The sequence below is a fragment of the Diplotaxodon limnothrissa genome, linkage group LG2 (genome assembly GCF_057381915.1).
Source record: "Diplotaxodon limnothrissa isolate DT_005_m linkage group LG2, D_limnothrissa_male_GT1.1, whole genome shotgun sequence".
In the NCBI taxonomy this organism is placed as follows: domain Eukaryota; kingdom Metazoa; phylum Chordata; class Actinopteri; order Cichliformes; family Cichlidae; genus Diplotaxodon; species Diplotaxodon limnothrissa.
This window is the reverse complement of record NC_140597.1, coordinates 11399241-11419024: the sequence shown is the minus strand read 5'-3', so window position 1 is coordinate 11419024 and position 19784 is coordinate 11399241. Positions and strand designations below refer to the sequence as shown.

Below are 19784 nucleotides of genomic sequence, written 5' to 3'. Positions count from 1 at the left end.
AAAGATTATTTGGGGTCATTAGCGGCCCCTGAAGGACACTACTGGGGCCAGTATTCCTGCCTCCCCCCTCAGAAAAAAATTAATTAATTAATTAATTAATTAATAAATCATAGATTAGGAAAAATACAAAAATAAATACATTAATTAATACTATGCAAGAGTTACATAGAAATTAACATAGAAAAAGAAACCAAAAAATAGAAAAAACCAAGGTTGGACATACAAAAATACATTAAACTATAAATTAGAAAGAATAATATAGATATATAGCCCCCGTGAGAAATGGCACGCAGGGGTAAGTATACTTGTAGAGGGTGTCTGGTTCAGTGGTCATAGGATCTAATCTCTGCTTTTTTGCACATGATGTGATTCTATCAGCTTCATGAAGTGGTATCCCCCAGCTCGCAGCCGTGGAAACGAGAATTAGCGTTATTCAAGAGTAGCTTTGCATGATTTACGGTTCATAATAATCCTTCATCTCATACCAGGACTGCCCTGCAGTTCAGCCTCAGTTTGACACAAACTGACTTTATGATTGGCTGCTTTAAGAGAAGACAAATGTTAGATTCATAAGAAAAAATGGGGCTAAGTTTACATGAAAAAAAGTGGGGGGAAAAGTTAATTTGAGGGGAAAAAGTTAATTTCAAATAGATAAAAATACTGTTAGAGATGGCATGTTTATTTATGAGCTAAAAGAAGAAAAGCACAATAGTAAATAACCACGCTGCTGCCTCTGCTTCTGTTTCCATTTGATGTTTTTATTAATCAAATCGAGTGTTGACCACGTGTCCGCACACACATAAACACAGAGCAGGCTCCATTATCACAGTATTTCCATTGAAAGCTGGAGCTTCCTGTCAGCAGGTCCACTCAGCGTGGATGTGGGGACGGCGGCCGGGCCAACCGTTAGTACAAACACAGAACAAAATAAAAAGCAGAGTTACAGAGGCAGAGTCTCCCCCGCAGGTACAGTGTTCAGTCTACAGTCTGTTAGCGAGGCAGCTTCAACAACGCCGTGAACAACGCCATCGTGCCTAAACAACAGCATCTTCACGGCCACTACAAGCAGCAGAGCCAGCAAAATCATCCTACGAGGAAGAGGAGATGGTCGCCTGACACAAACTTTCAACACTTGCCATAAACCACCAGGCAATCACAAGCAGCCTGTCCCGACTGAAAAAAGGATCAGGCTCAGGATTCACACTGGAATCATTTTCCACCTGCTGATCGCTTCAGTTTCACCTCAGACGGGAAAAAAAACAAAAGAAAAACAAAAGGTCCTGCAGGAAGATTAGCACATAAACAGGTGATCAAGGGTTTGAGAGCATCAATAAGTTTCACAGATATTTGAAATCATTGTTACCTGCCAGGCACTTTTATTTTGGCAGTGGAAAGGAAAATATAAAAAGAGTGAAGGTTAAAGTCTGTAAAATTCAGATTTGACTGAATGAACAATAACGATTTATAATCAGAATAGTCAAAAATTACAGCAAATGATTTGATTTGAAGCATTATTAGTGAGAAAATAAATCCGGGTTGTTCTGTGATTCCCATTGATCCACCCAAACTCTGATAATCACACAAACCAAAGATGGAGTTTCTCCTTCTTTATGAAGTTTGATTTTCCACCAACAGCATTACCTCTGACACCTGCTTCATATAAGATGACTTCAGGCTCAAAAGAGAATCAAGTTAGAAAATGAAAAACAACTTTTAAATTTATTGATTTTGTGGCCCACCAGAGGGCTGCAGACGGGACACTGTAACAGCGCGTTACACGACCAGTCTATATGCTGATCACTGGTTTTACCAGTTTAAGAACGATGGTTGTTTTTTGGTAAGTTATCGCAGACAGATGAAAAATAAGTCTCACTCTATGAATAAATAACTTTTTTGCGCTACACGGCAGGACTTAAAACTGTTGGTTGGACGGCCACCAGGCATTTTCCCAGCCTGATGCTGAGGTCACGTGATTATCTTCCAGGGGTATTGGTTCTGAATTTGGCCCCACCTGTGTTCACACATGGCAACTGCTTCAGCTCACAAGATCCACTTACTCACACCACCTGACCTTTGAGCCACGCCTATGCTCCACACCCTGAAAACGACCACCAGGCGGGTTGACTCTACAGGTGGACAGCTGAGGTGTTAAGTACCTCATTGTGGTAGTGTTTTTGTGTTGTCCAAATGTTCAGAGAGCGCCACTGTTATAACAAAAAAACAAACAAAAAAAAACAACTTAATTTTAAAGATTTTTTGTGTGTGTATGAGCTGAACCTTCATTCACACAACGATCATACCCGAGATCAGCTGACTGTTGCACGTACGTGACCTTTGACCTTTTTAAAAAAAAAATTAGACGAGCTAACATATGCTAACATTTACATAAGAAAAACAAAGACGAAAAATGGAAGAAAAGGTGTTACCAGTTTATTATTTCAGACGTTAGCATGACTGATAGCTAATCAATGAACTCCACAAGCTGTTAGCAGCTAGCTGCTGTAAGCATTGGTGGGCTGACTGTGTTATAGCGCCACACAGTTCACTAGCTTTACTAGCACCTAGCTAACACCAGGTTTGAGGAGGGTGAAGAAACAGCCTAGTAGTTTCTGAATAACATCCCCAGCTCGACCGATTAGCCAGCAGGAAACTGTGGTTGTTAGTAGGATAACCACCAACAGGCTGATTTACTGTAATAAACAAGCTGTTAGCTTATAAGTTTGCTAACACGGGTACGGTTGCTAAGTTTCTTGTAGCATTCATTAGCAGCCTGGTGGATCAAATTTAAAAACAAAACCCGAGCAATGATGGCAAGCTGATCCCAAAGCTAATTAGCAGCATGTTGGTAAGCTAATTGGGCTTTTTCGATGCTTACTCACTGACTGTTGGTAACGGTTAGTCTAGCTAGCAAGTTACATTGTGTTAGCTAGATGACGACATATTGGATTAGCCAACTGTTTATAAGCTCTTTAAGGAATGAGGAAGACTTCCGGTTGGTCAAAAGATTTTAAAGTCATCCTGACTGTTGGTGTCGTGTCAGCAGGTGCTTTCACCCAGACTGCCACGACACAAGGCAGCAGGATCACGGTGGCTCAAGCAGGGTGATGCTGGGCTAAGCCCGTCCAGGGACCGATTTAGAGTGTTCTCATTGGCTGTTTAACACCCTGGTTACCTGGAGACTGTTTGACCTGACTTATGTTTTGGCTGCTGGAAGGCTAGAGACTGCTGGAAGCTCAACAAAAACAGCGTCAAGAGGGCTCTGAGGGTGGCAATGGCGGTGGACAGGATGTTGGTCCTGCAGGTTCGAGTGTTCAGGTGTTGTGAAGGAATGACGCAGCAAGTTTTAGTAAATCTCTTTGAAAAACAAAAATCCTTTGAATCTAACTCGGTACTGTTCATACACATAATCATTATTATCATCATCATCATCATCAGGTGTCCATGTTGGAGGTCTTGATTAGTTTCCCGTTGCTGCTTCCACTGGTTCCATTCAGGCCTCATCGCCTCAGAGTGGACGGGAAGAAGAATGAGGAGGAGGAGGAAGGGGAGTGGGGATGAAGGGGGTGAGCTGTTGAGGTCAGGGCTGCAGTCAGATTTCACTCCTTCCTGGGCTTCCTGCTCCTTGGAGATCTCCGCAGAACATCGTCCTCAAGCTTCTGCAGAGGAAACGAAGGCAAGATGACGAGTCAGTTTAAGTCAGAGAAGAAGCTCGATGTTACTCGCTCAAATCAAATCATCTGAAACAGACTGCACAGCCTCAGACGGAAAATTCGATTCAGTTTTATTCATACAGCGCCAAATCACAACAACCGTCACTTCAAGGCGTTTTATACTGTAAAAACCCTACAACAGGGGTGTCAAACATACGGCCTGTGGGCCACAGTCAGCCCAGGAAAGACTCCAGTCCTACGCAATGCGCAGCTTTGGAAAAATGAGGGTTTTAAATGTTTTGCAGCTTCACCTACTGATAAAGACCTCTCTCCACCCCCCATGACCATTCATACTACAGCAAAGTAATTACGTAATAGATGATCAATGACATGACAGAAAAGCTGTGTTTACAATCTACTGTAGAAAATTCAGGGTTTTTTTCCCCCAAAATCTACAGGTTAAAATAGAAAAAGGCTATTTTCTGTTAACAAGAACCCCTTTATTAAAAAAAATTTTTTACACACCATTTAAAATGTAAATAATTTATTTACTACAGCAGCACCTGTTAATCATGTAGAAAAACTAAGAAATACTCATCAAATTGCTCCTCTTTTTCTAATATTCTGATATCTGACGGATTAAATGTGTAGTTAAACTTCTTTATAATAACACCTGTTTGGATCTCTCTCTCTCTCTCTCTCTCTCTCTCTCCCCCAAATATCGGGCAAATCAACTTGTGCGTAAAATGTTTTCAGCTGGGCGTCGTGTAAAGCCTGTTCTAACGTTTGAGTCTAAGGTTTATTTTGTGCACCTGACGGCTCTTTTTTGCGTCTCACCCGTAAACTCTCTCCACACACCGTCACATGATTCTTGTGTAGGTGGTAGAAGAGGTTTGTTGTGTTTGAGTCTGTGGTGGGGACTGGACTGCATTATACGGTTTCTGGTCAGTGTCAGACTTTTCATAACCAAACCATGTCCATGCTACAGGGGTAGCCCCTCGTTTAGGAATAAGGTCCTGGATTTGCTTTGACTGGTCTTTCTGTTTGTCATCATTTAGGTTTATTTGGACAAATCTCAACAGGATATTGAGCTTTATTGTGAAAAGTTTATGTGGAAAATAAACAAACGGACAGTGGAGCCACACGTTGGGTTTATCGTTATTGTTGCTAACGACAACAGGTAAAAACAGTTGCTTGTCTGTCCGTAGTGTGGTTATTTTAAATATAAGAGAACTTTATGAAATTAATATAGCCAATACAGTGACCCTCAAAACCATGAAACAAATATTGCAGTAAGCAGTTTATTTTGCCACACCATGAAACAAACAATAGTGTAATATGAAACGATAGACATTTTCATATCGCCATCCAATATATATACAGTGGGGCAAAAAAGTATTTAGTCAGCCACCGATTGTGCAAGTTCCCCCACCTAAAATGATGACAGAGGTCAGTAATTTGCACCAGAGGTACACTTCAACTGTGAGAGACAGAATGTGAAAAAAAAAAATCCATGAATCCACATGGTAGGATTTGTAAAGAATTTATTCGTAAATCAGGGTGGAAAATAAGTATTTGGTCAATAACAAAAATGCAACTCAATACTTTGTAACATAACCTTTGTTGGCAATAACAGAGGTCAAACGTCTACTATAGGTCTTTACCAGGTTTGCACACACAGTAGCTGGTATTTTGGCCCATTCCTCCATGCAGATCTTCTCGAGAGCAGTGATGTTTTGGGGCTGTCGCCGAGCAACACGGACTTTCAACTCCCGCCACAGATTTTCTATGGGGTTGAGGTCTGGAAACCGGCTAGGCCACTCCAGGACTTTCAAATGCTTCTTACGGAGCCACTCCTTTGTTGCCCGGGCGGTGTGTTTTGGATCATTGTCATGTTGGAAGACCCAGCCTCGTTTCATCTTCAAAGTTCTCACTGATGGAAGGAGGTTTTGGCTCAAAATCTCACGATACATGGCCCCATTCATTCTGTCCTTAACACGGATCAGTCGTCCTGTCCCCTTGGCAGAAAAACAGCCCCATAGCATGATGTTTCCACCCCCATGCTTCACAGTAGGTATGGTGTTCTTGGGATGCAACTCAGTATTCTTCTTCCTCCAAACACGACGAGTTGAGTTTATACCAAAAAGTTCTACTTTGGTTTCATCTGACCACATGACATTCTCCCAATCCTCTGCTGTATCATCCATGTGCTCTCTGGCAAACTTCAGACGGGCCTGGACATGCACTGGCTTCAGCAGCGGAACACGTCTGGCACTGCGGGATTTGATTCCCTGCCGTTGTAGTGTGTTACTGATGGTGACCTTTGTTACTTTGATCCCAGCTCTCTGCAGGTCATTCACCAGGTCCCCCCGTGTGGTTCTGGGATCTTTGCTCACCGTTCTCATGATCATTTTGACCCCACGGGATGAGATCTTGCGTGGAGCCCCAGATCGAGGGAGATTATCAGTGGTCTTGTATGTCTTCCATTTTCTGATGATTGCTCCCACAGTTGATTTTTTCACACCAAGCTGCTTGCCTATTGTAGATTCACTCTTCCCAGTCTGGTGCAGGTCTACAATACTTTTCCTGGTGTCCTTCGAAAGCTCTTTGGTCTTGGCCATGGTGGAGTTTGGAGTCTGACTGTTTGAGGCTGTGGACAGGTGTCTTTTATACAGATGATGAGTTCAAACAGGTGCCATTCATACAGGTAACGAGTGGGGACAGAAAAGCTTCTTACAGAAGACGTTACAGGTCTGTGAGAGCCAGAGATTTTCCTTGTTTGAGGTGACCAAATACTTATTTTCCACCCTGATTTACGAATAAATTCTTTACAAATCCTACCATGTGGATTCATGGATTTTTTTTCCACATTCTGTCTCTCACAGTTGAAGTGTACCTCTGGTGCAAATTACTGACCTCTGTCATCATTTTAAGTGGGGGAACTTGCACAATCGGTGGCTGACTAAATACTTTTTTGCCCCACTGTATATATCATTATATCGGACAGCCCTACGTCAAAGTGGGTTGTATGGAGTCCACAATGTAAAACCAGTCTGACATCCTTGCCCTATGACTATGCAGAGCAAAGCCAAAAATCAGAGGACCCCATCTGAGCAAGCACTTGGTAGCAATAGGAAGAAAAAACTCCCTTTTAAGGCTGGTCAGGGGTTTCAACTCTCCTGGAAAGCAGCAGATGTTACACCTGCAGCACATTTACAGCACTCTGCAGACTGAGCTATTCCCACATTTTTACTGAATTGAAGCTTTTTCAAGTTTTCTACATTTTATGTTTCAGACTCCTTCAAAACAAATCTGAGAAAATAAAATGAAATTAAAGTTTATCTTTGCAACAAGCTTTAAAGACCGGTGTGAAGACATTTAGAAAAACAAAAAACTTATTTTTCTTGTAAAATATAAATGACTAAAAATACAAAATGAACCTTCATTTATTTATTAATTTTTACATCTTTTCAAAAGTTAAAGGAGCTGAAAAGTCACGATTGAATCTGCTGTGATGAAACTTTGCCTCACCTCATCAGCTGTGTTCTCTTTTTCTTCATCCTCCTCTTCCTCTGCAGGTTCTTCATCTTCACTCTTTTCTGTGTCTGAAAAGCAAAGATGAATCAGATTAAGAAACAGCTGCAAACTCAAAAGAAACAAACAGATTCAATTTGAAGATCTCAGTAACCTGGGCTGCTCTTCTCAGCCTTCGGAGCCTCCTCTGCTTCCTCCTCCTCTTCCTCCTCCTCCTCCTTCACATCAGGCTGAGGTTCGTCGGTCTTCTTGTACTCTGCCGGCAACGCCGAACTCTTCTTCTGCAGAAGGAAACGAGTCAGTTCAAAGCGCTCCTGTGGTGGATGCTCATACTAAACAAAGTTTGTAATAATGAATTCACTGTATTTAAAATAATCCCCTGAGCTCAGTTTATCACAGTTTTTGATGTCATACAGACAGGATATCCCAGATATGGTCACCTGAAAGGTTTGTGAGGGGCAGCCAATTAGAAGAAAGAGTGAGGTTTGCCAAATTTACATTACTTGTGGTGGTTTGCTAGTGATAGTTTTAAAATAGCATTATCTAAACTCTTGGGTAACATGCTGATCCTGGACCAGCGCTACGATGACGCAGGAACAGCAACACGATGATTTCAGGTTCCCTCAGCTGAGGATCTAAGACTGATACAAATACATAAAGGCACCGTCACATTTATGAATGGACGGTTTTACTTTTGCAGTCAAGTCACACTGCAGTTCACACCCGCAACAGTAATTTACTGTTATTACCAAACTGCCTTCTCCATGAACAAGCCAGCATGCCACAGTGGAAACAGCTGAGACGGCCAGATATGTGACATGTTCATAGGAAACAGGATTTATAGGCCAAAGTACTGGGTCACACCTCTTAACCTTTGAACTCAAACGTTCTCAGTCCAAGTCCTGCAGCACCTAGCCAGGCAGTCCAAACCTCCTCTGGCATTAACATCAGCACAGACAGTGTGTTGCCGGGAGCTTTGGTTTCCACGGCTGAGCAGCTGCTGCAGGTGTGACGTGAAGGTGGCCTGGGACTTTGGTCCATGTAGTGCAAGTTAAACAGCAGCACCGCCTTCTCAGATCCATCATTCACAAACACATCACTGCCTTTCACTCACGATTTTCGCCTACGTTTGATAAAGGGCGCCCTTTCAGACGAGCATTTTCAGAATGTGTTGGCCAATAGGAGAACAGAGCTGTGCCACCAGCAGGTCTGCTGCAAAGGATTTCACCTGATTTTCCAATATTCAGAACACCAACAAACCAATCATGAATTCTCAGTTATAATCAGTGTCAGAATTACAACCAATGAGTGACAAGGTTTAATGAAACACACAAAGACTGCACTGCAGCACCACAGACGCACACAAGCAGCACAAACACAACAACATGACATGAAGCTATGCTAGCAGCAGTATCAGTCACCGGGCCGGAGGAGGTGGTGGTGGCAGCGCGGTTAGGGCATCCAGCGTCATTAAACTCTTTCTGCAAGCTGGTGAGACTCAAGTGACCCTGAGCTGATCCTGACGACCTCTGTGGACATTAATCAGTGCGATACAACTTAAACCATTAAATGAAACCTCTGGGTTTACAACGTGTGGGTTTGACAACAGGCAAGAGAGGATGCCCTGAGGATCAGACTGCAGGACGGACAGATTTTCTCATGTCCAATTAAAACCTTAAAACAATTATCAATAACAGTTAAAAATACAGCTTGAATTATAACAACAGTTTATATTGATTCATTTCCACCAATCACAAGAGTCCACCTGTGAGGAAATCCTCCACGACAGCATTACACTGAGCTGCCCTCTTATTCCTGACAGGGTCACCATAGCAGATGGATCTGTGTGGTTGATTTGGCACAGACTTCCATTGATCCGGGCCTGAGAACGGCACCAGGAGTATGCACGCTTGTGCCCCACAAGGCTGGGTTTGCAGCATCGAACTGTGGCTCTTTGAACTGCTGAATTTTAACTTTTAAATATCAAGTTTCATATTTTCACTACAGAAAGTCTGACAGTTAATAGGAGCTTCTCAGCTGACTGAGGCATAAACATAAAGTCATGCATTGTTACTACCAGCAGAATGTAAATGAATGAGTAACACAGTAACACTCAGTGGGGGAAAATGTCGAACTCTCCGTGCTCTGAAGAGGCAACAGCTTCACTTTTACTTCAAACAAGACAGAAACTCGACTTTCAAATGAGGAAACTTCAGTTTGATGCTGCAGAGGCGCAGACCCTGTGTGTGTCTGTTTTACCTTTCCAGTGCAGCAGAAGACAAAGATAAGGATGAGCGGCAGAGCCACGGTGAGCACGTAGACGACCCAGAGCCACGGACGCTCCTCTGCAGCACTTAGCATCTGAGCTGCCAGCCCAGGCTGCACGACCACAAAGGAGAGGGGGGGGGGGGGGGGGGGGGGGGGGGGATTTAAAAACAAAACAAAACACACACATGAGGAAACATCACGGGGCTCCCGTTAACCCAGACTTCAATAAATCCACTTCACACATTTCTCCTTAAATGATCAGTAACAATATCAGAGTTGAACACCAAATCTCTCCCAGTCACGCTAATAAGTATGAAACGCATGTCTATTAAAGGATATCCACTAGCTCGGAGACATTTAGAGGGATCCTTTTATTTTTGATGACTTTGGCTAAGAGCTCATGAAACTCAGTAATCCGGTTTCTCAAATGATCAGAATATTTCCTAAAATGAATCAAATCTCCTCATGAGCCATAATCATCAAATTAACACAAAAGCAGACTTGATACATTTCACTTCATACTGAAAAATATATTCAAGTTAACCTTTCAGAATAAAATTATGGGAAAAGGATTTTGTCCTTAATATTCAATTGATTTGTGAAACATTAGTAAGGAAACGTAATTTTCTTTCAATTCTGTTGCTCAAAAATAAAATTTTAACGTGTTTGATGCTCCACCGTGAAGCTGCGCTGAGGTGTGTGAGGTCACCCTGAGCATTTGAAACATGAGGCGGTGACTGTGTCACTTCACTTTTTAAACTTTAATCATGGCACACACTTGATTTTAAAAAAGGAAAAAAAAACTCCCAAAACAAATCACAGATCTGATTTATCCCAGAAGACTGAATTTAATCTGATCTAATAACATGGACCAACCTCAGCGGCGCCCTCTGCTGCCTTCTTCAGCCCCCAGCTATCAGATGCCCAGCGTTCGGCAGCGTTGCGGTCATTGGTGATGAAGAAGTTGTCAAAGAAGATGTCAGGGGTCATGGACCAGAGTTCAAGCCCCAGGGCGCTGAACGGTGACATCTTGTAGGGGTGAAGGTCCTCAAAGTACGCCGGGTTGGGGATCTTCCTCGGCTTCCAGACGCCCTGAAAACACGAAGGGTCGGAGGTGAGGAGAGCCTCCAAAAGACTCCACCCCTCCATCTAATGATCACCTCACACTGAAGTCAGACTCACCTGATAGTTGGGGTTATCAATCATGGGGGGCTTCCATTTGCCCTTGTAGTTGGGGTTGTCAATCATTGGCCGTTTCCAGGTGCCGCAGCCGGGGGCGGTCTCACAGGCGGGGTTAGGGATCTGAGGGGCCTCCCACTCTCCATCCATGTCCTCATCCCTGACAGGCACGAAGAGTACTCTGTTATCTTCTTTATACTGGAATACAGGTTTTACTGGGACTATTTTCAGCAGTGGATTAATCCACGGGCTTTGTCAGGAAAGCTGTTCACAGTGAAAAGAAAATCTGTACTCTGTTTGCTTTAGACATTTCTTTCCTTCCACCTGCTCCGGGCCGACAGGCAGGTGTAACTCACCAGTCTTCAGGTTTGATGGCGTCAGGGTCTCCGATATACTCGGGCTCATCGTCCAGCCAGCCGTCGGGTTTCACTGCAGATTCATCTGGAATCTGAGCCGGAGCGTCTTCATCCCTGCAAACACACAACAACCCAAGTCTGCTGTCACAGAGTGGCAAACATGGAAGCACCAAACCTGCAGTTCCTCTAACATCCAGCAGAGGCTCCAGCAGTGAGTCAGTCCCAATGACAGGTGGACTGTGACACAGGAGCTGCCTCCTAGGGTTCCCCTCAGCTAATTGGAGTCTGAACTGAACCTCTGCACGGTTTTTGTGCCTTTGGAGCATTTTTAATGACATCATCTGACCAATAATATAGCTGCTGTGAGGTCACTGTACTTAAAGGGAAACATGAAGTAAGCCTTTGATTTTTAAATAGACATGGATTGTGTTTTTAATACATTCTGAATCTGTTACTGAAGTGTACGGTAAGAAGCAGCACAATCTCCAGATTTTAACACTTTTCACACTTACGGAGGATTTACTTTATTTTCCCCCTTTTAAATAAATTGTAAATAAATAATTTTTCCCCTTTTTAAAACTTACTTAAAATTTTAAGATCTTCAATTCAGGAAAAGTAAACGATCTCAGAAATAACTGAGCAACATAATCAGCTGTGTCTCTCTGCCATCTTTAGCCGGTATTCCTCGTTCTGAACTAGATCGGACTGTCCACTTATAAATCGAGACTGACCCCGTGACGCTTTTACTGCAAACAGGTTTACTTCAGTTCCAGTCGTGCAGCCATGGCTCAGTTTGTTTTCTTTAGGTCAAACACCTGGATGAAAGTTTGAGCAAACTAAAAATGAAACCCTTGTACTGACCAGTCCTCGGGTTTGACGGAGTCCGGGTCCTGGATCTTGGCCCTCTCATCCCAGTCCTCAGGTTTGTGGTCATCAGGGTCCTCGATCTCAGCGGTGGGGTTCACAGCGGGGGTCATGTCCGTCAGCAGGTTGCCGCTGTTCACGACCGTCTGATCCACCAACACCTCAAAGCTGTTGTCAGAGTTCACCACTGTTGGGGGCAACAGAGACAAGTTAGGCACTCAAAGAAAAAATAATAATCAAAGTCTGCAGTTCCTCTAACGTCCAGCAGAGGCCAGGGTCCACAGAATCCCTTGTTAACATTTACAGCAGAAATAAACACGTTTGCAGCCTGTGCGTCTCACCCAGCGTGTACAGGTGAGTCTTCTTGTCGGTGAAGTATGTCCTCAGGTCGGCGTCGGGTTTCTTAGCGTGTTTCTCTTCGTACTCTCCGGTTTTGGGGTTTTTGTGCCTGAAGATGAAGTGCAGCTTGTAGTCTTCTCCACATTTGTCGGGTCCAAACATGATAGTGTACGGAGTTTTATCCACAAACTGGTCCTGCAGACACACACGGACATGTTACAGTGCTTACCTGCCTCGTAGCCTGCAGGTGTTTTTATCAGTCACTTATTAGAGTGATCAATAAGAACATTTCATAGAAATATCATAGATTTGCCTCTTTGGCTCATGACAGGAAGATGAGTTAGTGAGTTAGATCACGAGTCGAACAACATTTAAAACCTTTTTAAGTCACTGTCCTGCTTTTCTTTTGGAAGCGGCATCATTAATAAACTGAATTAACGTGTGTGGGAATCGCACTGACCAGGTCGAGGTCGGGCGTCTCAGTCAGCAGCTTTACGTAGGCGCCACCGCAGTCGATACCCGACTGGAAGTTCACCTCATACCTGAACACAGACAGATCACACTGCTGATCAGTACCTTTCAGACTGAGAACACCTGGGTGTTCACACCCATCTACCAATCAGAGTTTCAAATGTGAATCAGACATCAAAGCTGTCCTTACTGGATGACAAGGGGCATGGTTTCAAAGGTGAAAGGTCGCAGCAGGTGGGCTGAGATGGCATGATGTTTGGCTCGAGACTTCAGGACCAGACCTTTGTCGCCAGGCAGCTTACTGTCCTTCATCTCCTCCACAGCCCATTTACCTGTTAACATCGTCGTCATCATCATCATCAGAGACAAACACTAAAACAAGGCGGTAATCTTCGGTACAGTGGCCTTTTTAGGACATCCCAGGCTCAGCTGATGTAATATCTAATGTAAAAAACTGCTCATGCACGTCATCATGTACACAATGAGGTTACAGATGTGCACTCACCGTCGTACTTTGCGATCTCTTCGTCTGCGTCATCCTTCTTGGCGTTGGACAGAATCCACCTGAAACAGCACACAGAGGGTTACGACTCCGCCGGAGCTCTGAGGTTTACAGGTAGATGTACACGTGTGCACTGACTCCTCGGCAGCATTTTTCACAGATCAAACACCGAGGCTTTTCTTTGATGAAACTGATGATCAAATTAAACCATATGACTGTTTCACTAATCGATTGTCTTGATAACTGCTGGGAGAATAACTTCAGCTAATTGTTCTAAACTCTGGGCTGATCTGATAGGTTTAAATCAGCTAATGTTACAAACAAACCATCACTAGGTTACAGCAAGCTGGTTCTGCGCCAGTGAGGGGGTGTCCTTAAATCCTTAACTGACCAGTTGGCATGCATTAGTGTGATGCTAGCACGTGTAATAAGCTTTAAAGTAAGAAAAAGAAAACATGTAAGGGAAGGTTATGATTCATGCGTGTGTGGTGCTCACCCATCCAGTGTCCCCTTATCAAAAGACTCTGCAATGAAGTGTTCCCCCTTCGGCTCAGGAGCTTTGTAGGTCACCTGAGTGAAGAAATGAAAGTAAGTTATAACATCCTCATGTGCAGGTTAACCAACACATTTGTTTGGTTCGTCCTCGTCTTCCTATCTCAGATTGAGCTCAAAGCCTTTCAGGTGTGTTCACTTTACCTCAGCTCCACTCTGAATAACCAGTCAGACTGGAAGTGAAGCAAACATGATCAAAACTGTGGAAATGATTCACGAGCAGGTTTCTGTCTAAAACCTGCCGACTCCAGGAAAATTCACCCGTTAAATCATTAGACTGAATTATTCTGAGGTCCGACTCTTAGTCCGGTCTGTGTCTGTAGAGAGAATGCAGGTCAGTAGATCAGCAGGGCAGATCACTACTCTCTCATCAGACCCACTTCCTGACCTGATTGGTTAATGGGTAACAGACACTTCTGGGTTAAACATTCAAAACCTCAGAATGAGCCAAAATAAATGCTGAGAGCACAACAGTTATAATCCTCACAGGTAAAAACTTCAATAGAGTTAACTTTATTCATACAACCAAAAACTTAGACAAACAATTTGAAAAGCTTTCAGAAAAACAAGAAACAAGTAACTTTTTAAAAACCTTTTTAACACGTCGGTAAATAAAAACGAAGACGTCACTGATGCATCATATTTGACTTTAGGAACTGATGGAAAATCTGGACCTGGAGATGGTTTCTGGCTGATTTAGTTTGGTGCCCCCTAGTGTGCAGACCCATGTAACTACAGCTTCTACTGAAAATAAACTTTAACGACTTTATGAAACTAAAAAAAAAAAAAAAAAAAAAAGATTTTCCACCATCTGCAAATTTATCATTAACAAGAATTCCAAAAAAACTATTTTTTTAAATTAATAATAAAATAAAAATAAATAAAGCTGTCTTACCTGTGGACTGGGAGGGGTTTTAGGAGCAGGTGGAGCTTCATCTTGCACGTCGTCCTCCAGATCCTCGTCCTCAGCCAAGCTCAGGTCCATTTCGTCCTCCACGTCGGCATCGTCGCCATCCAGACCGTCTTCGACCAGATCGTCAGCCCGAGAGACGGGGCCTAAACTGAGGCAGAGGAGGCCCGCCGCCAGGAGAACAAACAAACCGACCCGCTGATTCATAGTCTGCACAGAGAGGAGCAGAAAACCCGTCACATCTGGAGAGCAAGCAGGGCCGGGCCAAAAACCAGTGATCTTAGTTACACAGAGATTTCTCTCATTTTATTGTTTTTATTTTAAATTTTATAAACAACAACAAAAATCGACACAGTCGTGTTCCCCCATCATTAACAGACTGCCAACCTGTGTTTCATCTATCACCATGGTGACCAACCACAGAGCGCCCACAGGACGTGCTCCTCGGCTCCTTTTAACCCTAATGAGATTACACTCCGAGGGATTACAGCAGCACCCCGGTACAAGCAGAAATGCACACGCACACACACTACCTTAGCTGTTTTACGGGTTATTTAACATGAGATGGTGTGTCATGACTGACTTCCTGTCGTCTTTCAGTGCAGCAATGCCGTGATTACACAACTAACGTTAAGCTGCTGTGTTCAGTGACCATCAGAATAATCAGGCCCAAAAAGGTTCTGTGTTCCTGAACCACATCAAACAACAAAAATTAAGACTTTACAACATCAGCAGGTAAAAATCTGGCAAAAAGATTTGTCTCATCAGGGCTCAGCAACCCCAACTGCTACTTGGGTTTACAGTTGTTCTTACATTGATGCTTGCCACTAATGACAGTAAAAGAATTTTAGCCTGACAAGAAAGTGATAAAGATAATCAGGGACATCGCCACTTACACTGGAAAAAAGTAAAACCAATACTCGGAACGTCTGATAAAATCACTGACGGCCGAGCTTGGTCTCCTAAACTAAACAAGCTCACTGAAATCAGTCAGCAGAAGCTGTAGCCTGCCTTCTTAAAGCTACAAATATAATCACACTACATATACACTCTGTGTATACATACATACATACATACTCTGTAATTCAAATATTTGCAGAAGAAGAATGTGTGCAGACGCCCAAACAGAGAACCTAAATCTGGAGGAAACCAGGGAATGATGGATCTGGAGTTGATTTTGCATCTGATAGATATTAATGGAAGTGGTGCAGTGCAGGTGCAGCCACAGGCGGAGCAGTCTCAAGTAGTGATAAGACTGGTGATGTATTTAAATGAGAAAGAAAATTTAGACTGGCTGACTAATCTAAAGACAAAGTTCTCCATCATTCATCATCCTCCGTTAAATCTGAGGAGGATAAGATTCATGATCCAGATCACCACATGACAGGAAGTGCAAAACCTTCTGACCTCAAGTGTCTCTATTAATATTTATTCCAGCAGATTTGTCTCATCTGAGCTGATTCTAAAAGGTAATCAAATTACCGATCAGTCTGATTGGTGCCAAGTAAAAACAAAACAATCTGGTCACATGACAGGAAGTGTATTAAGATTAAGAAAGGCAAGAAAAGTGGATCCTGAAGTTAAGCACATCTCACTCAGCAGACTGCCAGCTAATCAGATTAGCCTTTCAGACAGATTAGCATACGTGCCAGCACTAGTCGTTAGCTTAGCATCAAAGGCGTTTTGTGGGGTCTGAAGGAGCCCGAACTTTAAAACATTTCTGTCCTTAATTCTAGTCAGGTTAGTTTTGTTTCTGTGCACGGGAGGGTCATCTGCCAGGCTGTCACTTAAATGTGTAAAATGGATATGCATACACCTTACTTTCCAAAATAAAAGGACAAAAATTTTACTTTAAGCCTTTCTTTCGGTTCCCTGCTGCACAAACAATGCTGAACTTCACTGGTGAGTTCACAAACTCACACTGCAGTTTTCCAGCTGCCTGTGGGCAGTAATAAGCTCTTAGGTGGCCTCTGATTGGCTGATAAAACAGCAGCTTACAATCCTAATCAGCTGAGTGAAACCAGCTGAAGTGGCTGTTATCCACCCAGACTGAAGGCTCCAGTTGACATTAGTAACTTAATCTGATCTCAGAGCTGAAGGACATCTGCTGCTCCTCACACCTACCAGTTTCTAATAATTCATCAATAATGCCACGAATTACAGAAATGTGTCAGCTTTTTCTACTCTTGGGTTTTTGTGATGTTATTAGATGGCGACATCTGCATTCAGTCATCTCAGTTGCACTGAGGCCCGGTGTCACATAAATAAGGAACTGTGAATCATGCAAAGCTGCTCTAACAGAACAAACGGTGGAGCTCAAGACTGATGCAGGTGTTCAGGTTGTGTACAGTTAAACAGCATGTGTCAGTTAAATTGTACCCAAACCGGATGGACTGGTTAGCATTTAGGCTGAACAATGAACCCGAAAAACTGAATAAATCAAGAACAAGCCCAACTCACTTAGTCTGTGGTCGTGACTTCAAAAAACAGTTTGAATTAACGTTATGATGCGTTTTGAAAACCAGAGAGCAGAAATAAGATTAAAATCCCAAATCCTGTTACTGCCGTGTCTGAATTTAAACGTGGTCAAGTTGTTTTGGCTCAATTTGTTTCTAATTTATGATTTTTTTCCCCCCTGTGACACACTGTGCAGGGTGTACACCACTGGGATAGGCAGAAGCCCCACTACGAAGTGGATATGCAGAAGAGAATGGAATTATTTATGTTCTGTTAAGGATCAGTGATAAGGTTTTTATTTGTCAGGTAATTTTATCAATTAAAGAGTCACTGCGTGTAAGCCCTCATATTCTCACCAAAGATTGCCCCTGTAATCTAAGCGAGATGATGAGATGATCATATATTCCTTCAGTAAGCAAGCATGCATATGATACTTTTAAATGTGGGAACAGAAACCATCGCAGATTATGCGCCTAACAGATCTCGGGCCAGTTCGCTTTGTTCTTGCTAACTTAAGACAGACTAACTACTCAGACAATTCTTGTACCCTTTCATTTTTTCACAGTCTTGTTTAAAGAAAAAAAAATCTACAGAGAGACTCTGATGTCTTTGCAGCTGCCCTTACAGTGATGTTGATCTACAGGAAGTAAAAGTCAAAGATTTCTGCAGATTAACATGCCTATATCGCCACCTGCAGACATCCTGGAGTAAACGCTACGGACAGCGGCCCTTTGAGCCAGATGTTACAATGAAAAACAGCTACTAACTTATACCAGACAGCCCAGTGTTTCCCTTTTTAATATTAACATTCTGATCTTACTTTACATATACACCTGAAAAAAGCAGAGAAAATAATTATAGCTCGGTAAGCATCAAATGTTTAGTTAATGAAGAAATGTCTTAAAACAATCCAGATGTTAATCCTGATCAATGTGATCGTGATCATTTCACAATCATGGAGCAATTCAACTTTAACATAAGACTGAGCTTTACAGCATCACCGTTTTGGTTTTTTGAACCCAGGTGTGATCTGAGAGGGGTGGATATGACAGTAAGCTGTCAATGATGAAGGAGCACCGCCCATAGTCCCCCCCAACTTCCTAGGGTTCTTTCTGACCATAAAAAATATACTTTTGGCTACTCAGTTACCCCACAGGTAACGGGAAATTAACCAGCAACCTTTCGTTTGCAAACGTGTAAATGACACCAAACATCATGCTTAACTCAGTATCGAGCTCTGGTTTTACTTTAAAATGAGAGGAGTCGCCCCCTACTGGTAATTCTAAGTCATACTGGTAAAAACCTGTGCTTAATACCGCCTAGGATCAGCTCATTTCCATCCACTTTTTCACCGTGATAGTCTGCCAAGTTCGACCACAATGGTCACTGAATCTGCAGTGTCTACCTCTAATGATGCTAACACACCTGTGACAGCGGACAGGTGAATGGAGGTCAGTCATGAAAGCGCGTAGCTTATGATTAACTTTGTTTTCATACACCCATTTTTTTTTTGCCAGCCTCCTGCAGGCTTTGCTACCCGGATCCTAAAGCCTTCTCTGGACAGTTTAACAGCTGATCCTAAACCCTTCAAAGACCCTAAAAAACACCGCCCACCTCCTCCAGATCCCTGCTTAGCCCAATGTTAGCATAGCACCTTACGGAACACCCGACTTTGAATGAAGCAGTCGGACCAATTTTAGTTTCGCTGTGAGAAAAAACCCGACTGTAATGCATGTTAATCAAACCAGATCACCGGGACAAGACTCGGGTTTAAGGTTTATTAACCGCTAACGGAGGCCACGGCAGCGGGCTAACGGCTAGCTGGGTTCACCTGCGGTTAATTAGCCATCAGCCCGGTGCTAACTGCCCGCAGGAGCCGCGGAGAGGAGATTTAACGGATAGAAACCGACAGCATGTAAATAACTACAGCCCGGGCGACGTGAACGGAACACCACCTGTCAGAAAACAGTTGTATTCGGCTGAGCTACCCTTTAAAATTCTCATTTATTGGCGTTTTCGCTCACCTCAAGCTCACCCGTGCGCCGCCTGGGAACTACTGAGGAGGATCACGTGGGGTCCTGGAGGGCACTAACCGCCTTCCCCCGTCGCCGATTGGTTATCCAGCGCGTAACTTTGACGTTTCCTGTCAACTGTCAGGAGCTGATTGGTCAACAGAAACTCTCGCTCGACCCGCCCATATGGAGCTGCACCTCGTGGACAGCGATGATTGGCTGAGCTGCCAGGGGAAGTGTGCCCTCATTGGCTGCAGTCATGCTTATGAAAAGGCTTAAGAATTCGGGATGAGATTGAAACTGATTTTTGTAGATTTTGATTCATAAACTGATTTAATTCGGTTCTAACCTATTAAAGACATGAAACCGGTCATTATTTCGCATATTTGCTTTATTGGATAAAACATTCTGAATTTCCAAAGCTATTTATTTAATAACTTAGTTTAATTATGACTTTTTTTTAAATTTATGCTAACTGTAACCAAATCATACAGTCTCTGGGGAACAGTTTTATTCAGAGCAGAAACAAAGGTCAAATGTATTGTAAAAAGTATTTATTACATGTATTTCTAATCTAACAGCACCTGAAATACACATTTGGTACACAAATATGAGATAAAAAAAAAAGTTACCTTTACTTTAATGAGAAACAAAAATGAATTTTCAACTGTTTTTGTGCACACAGTAAAC

General features: G+C 42.9%; 1 protein-coding gene across 1 annotated transcript; it reads right to left on the bottom strand.

Annotated features, from left to right (window-relative positions):
* Positions 1–747: 747 nt before the first annotated feature.
* On the bottom strand, positions 748–19163 carry canx (calnexin). Its single transcript, XM_085360742.1, has 15 exons — positions 19107–19163; positions 14611–14835; positions 13660–13733; positions 13167–13225; positions 12852–12993; positions 12651–12732; positions 12193–12385; positions 11849–12038; positions 10988–11101; positions 10635–10791; positions 10329–10544; positions 9444–9563; positions 7339–7465; positions 7182–7255; positions 748–3656 (listed from the first exon to the last, which is right to left on the bottom strand). Exons 2-15 carry the CDS (start codon positions 14830–14832, stop codon positions 3597–3599), a joined length of 1830 nt encoding a protein of 609 aa, XP_085216868.1. The 5' UTR covers positions 14833–14835; positions 19107–19163; the 3' UTR covers positions 748–3596.
* Positions 19164–19784: the final 621 nt, after the last annotated feature.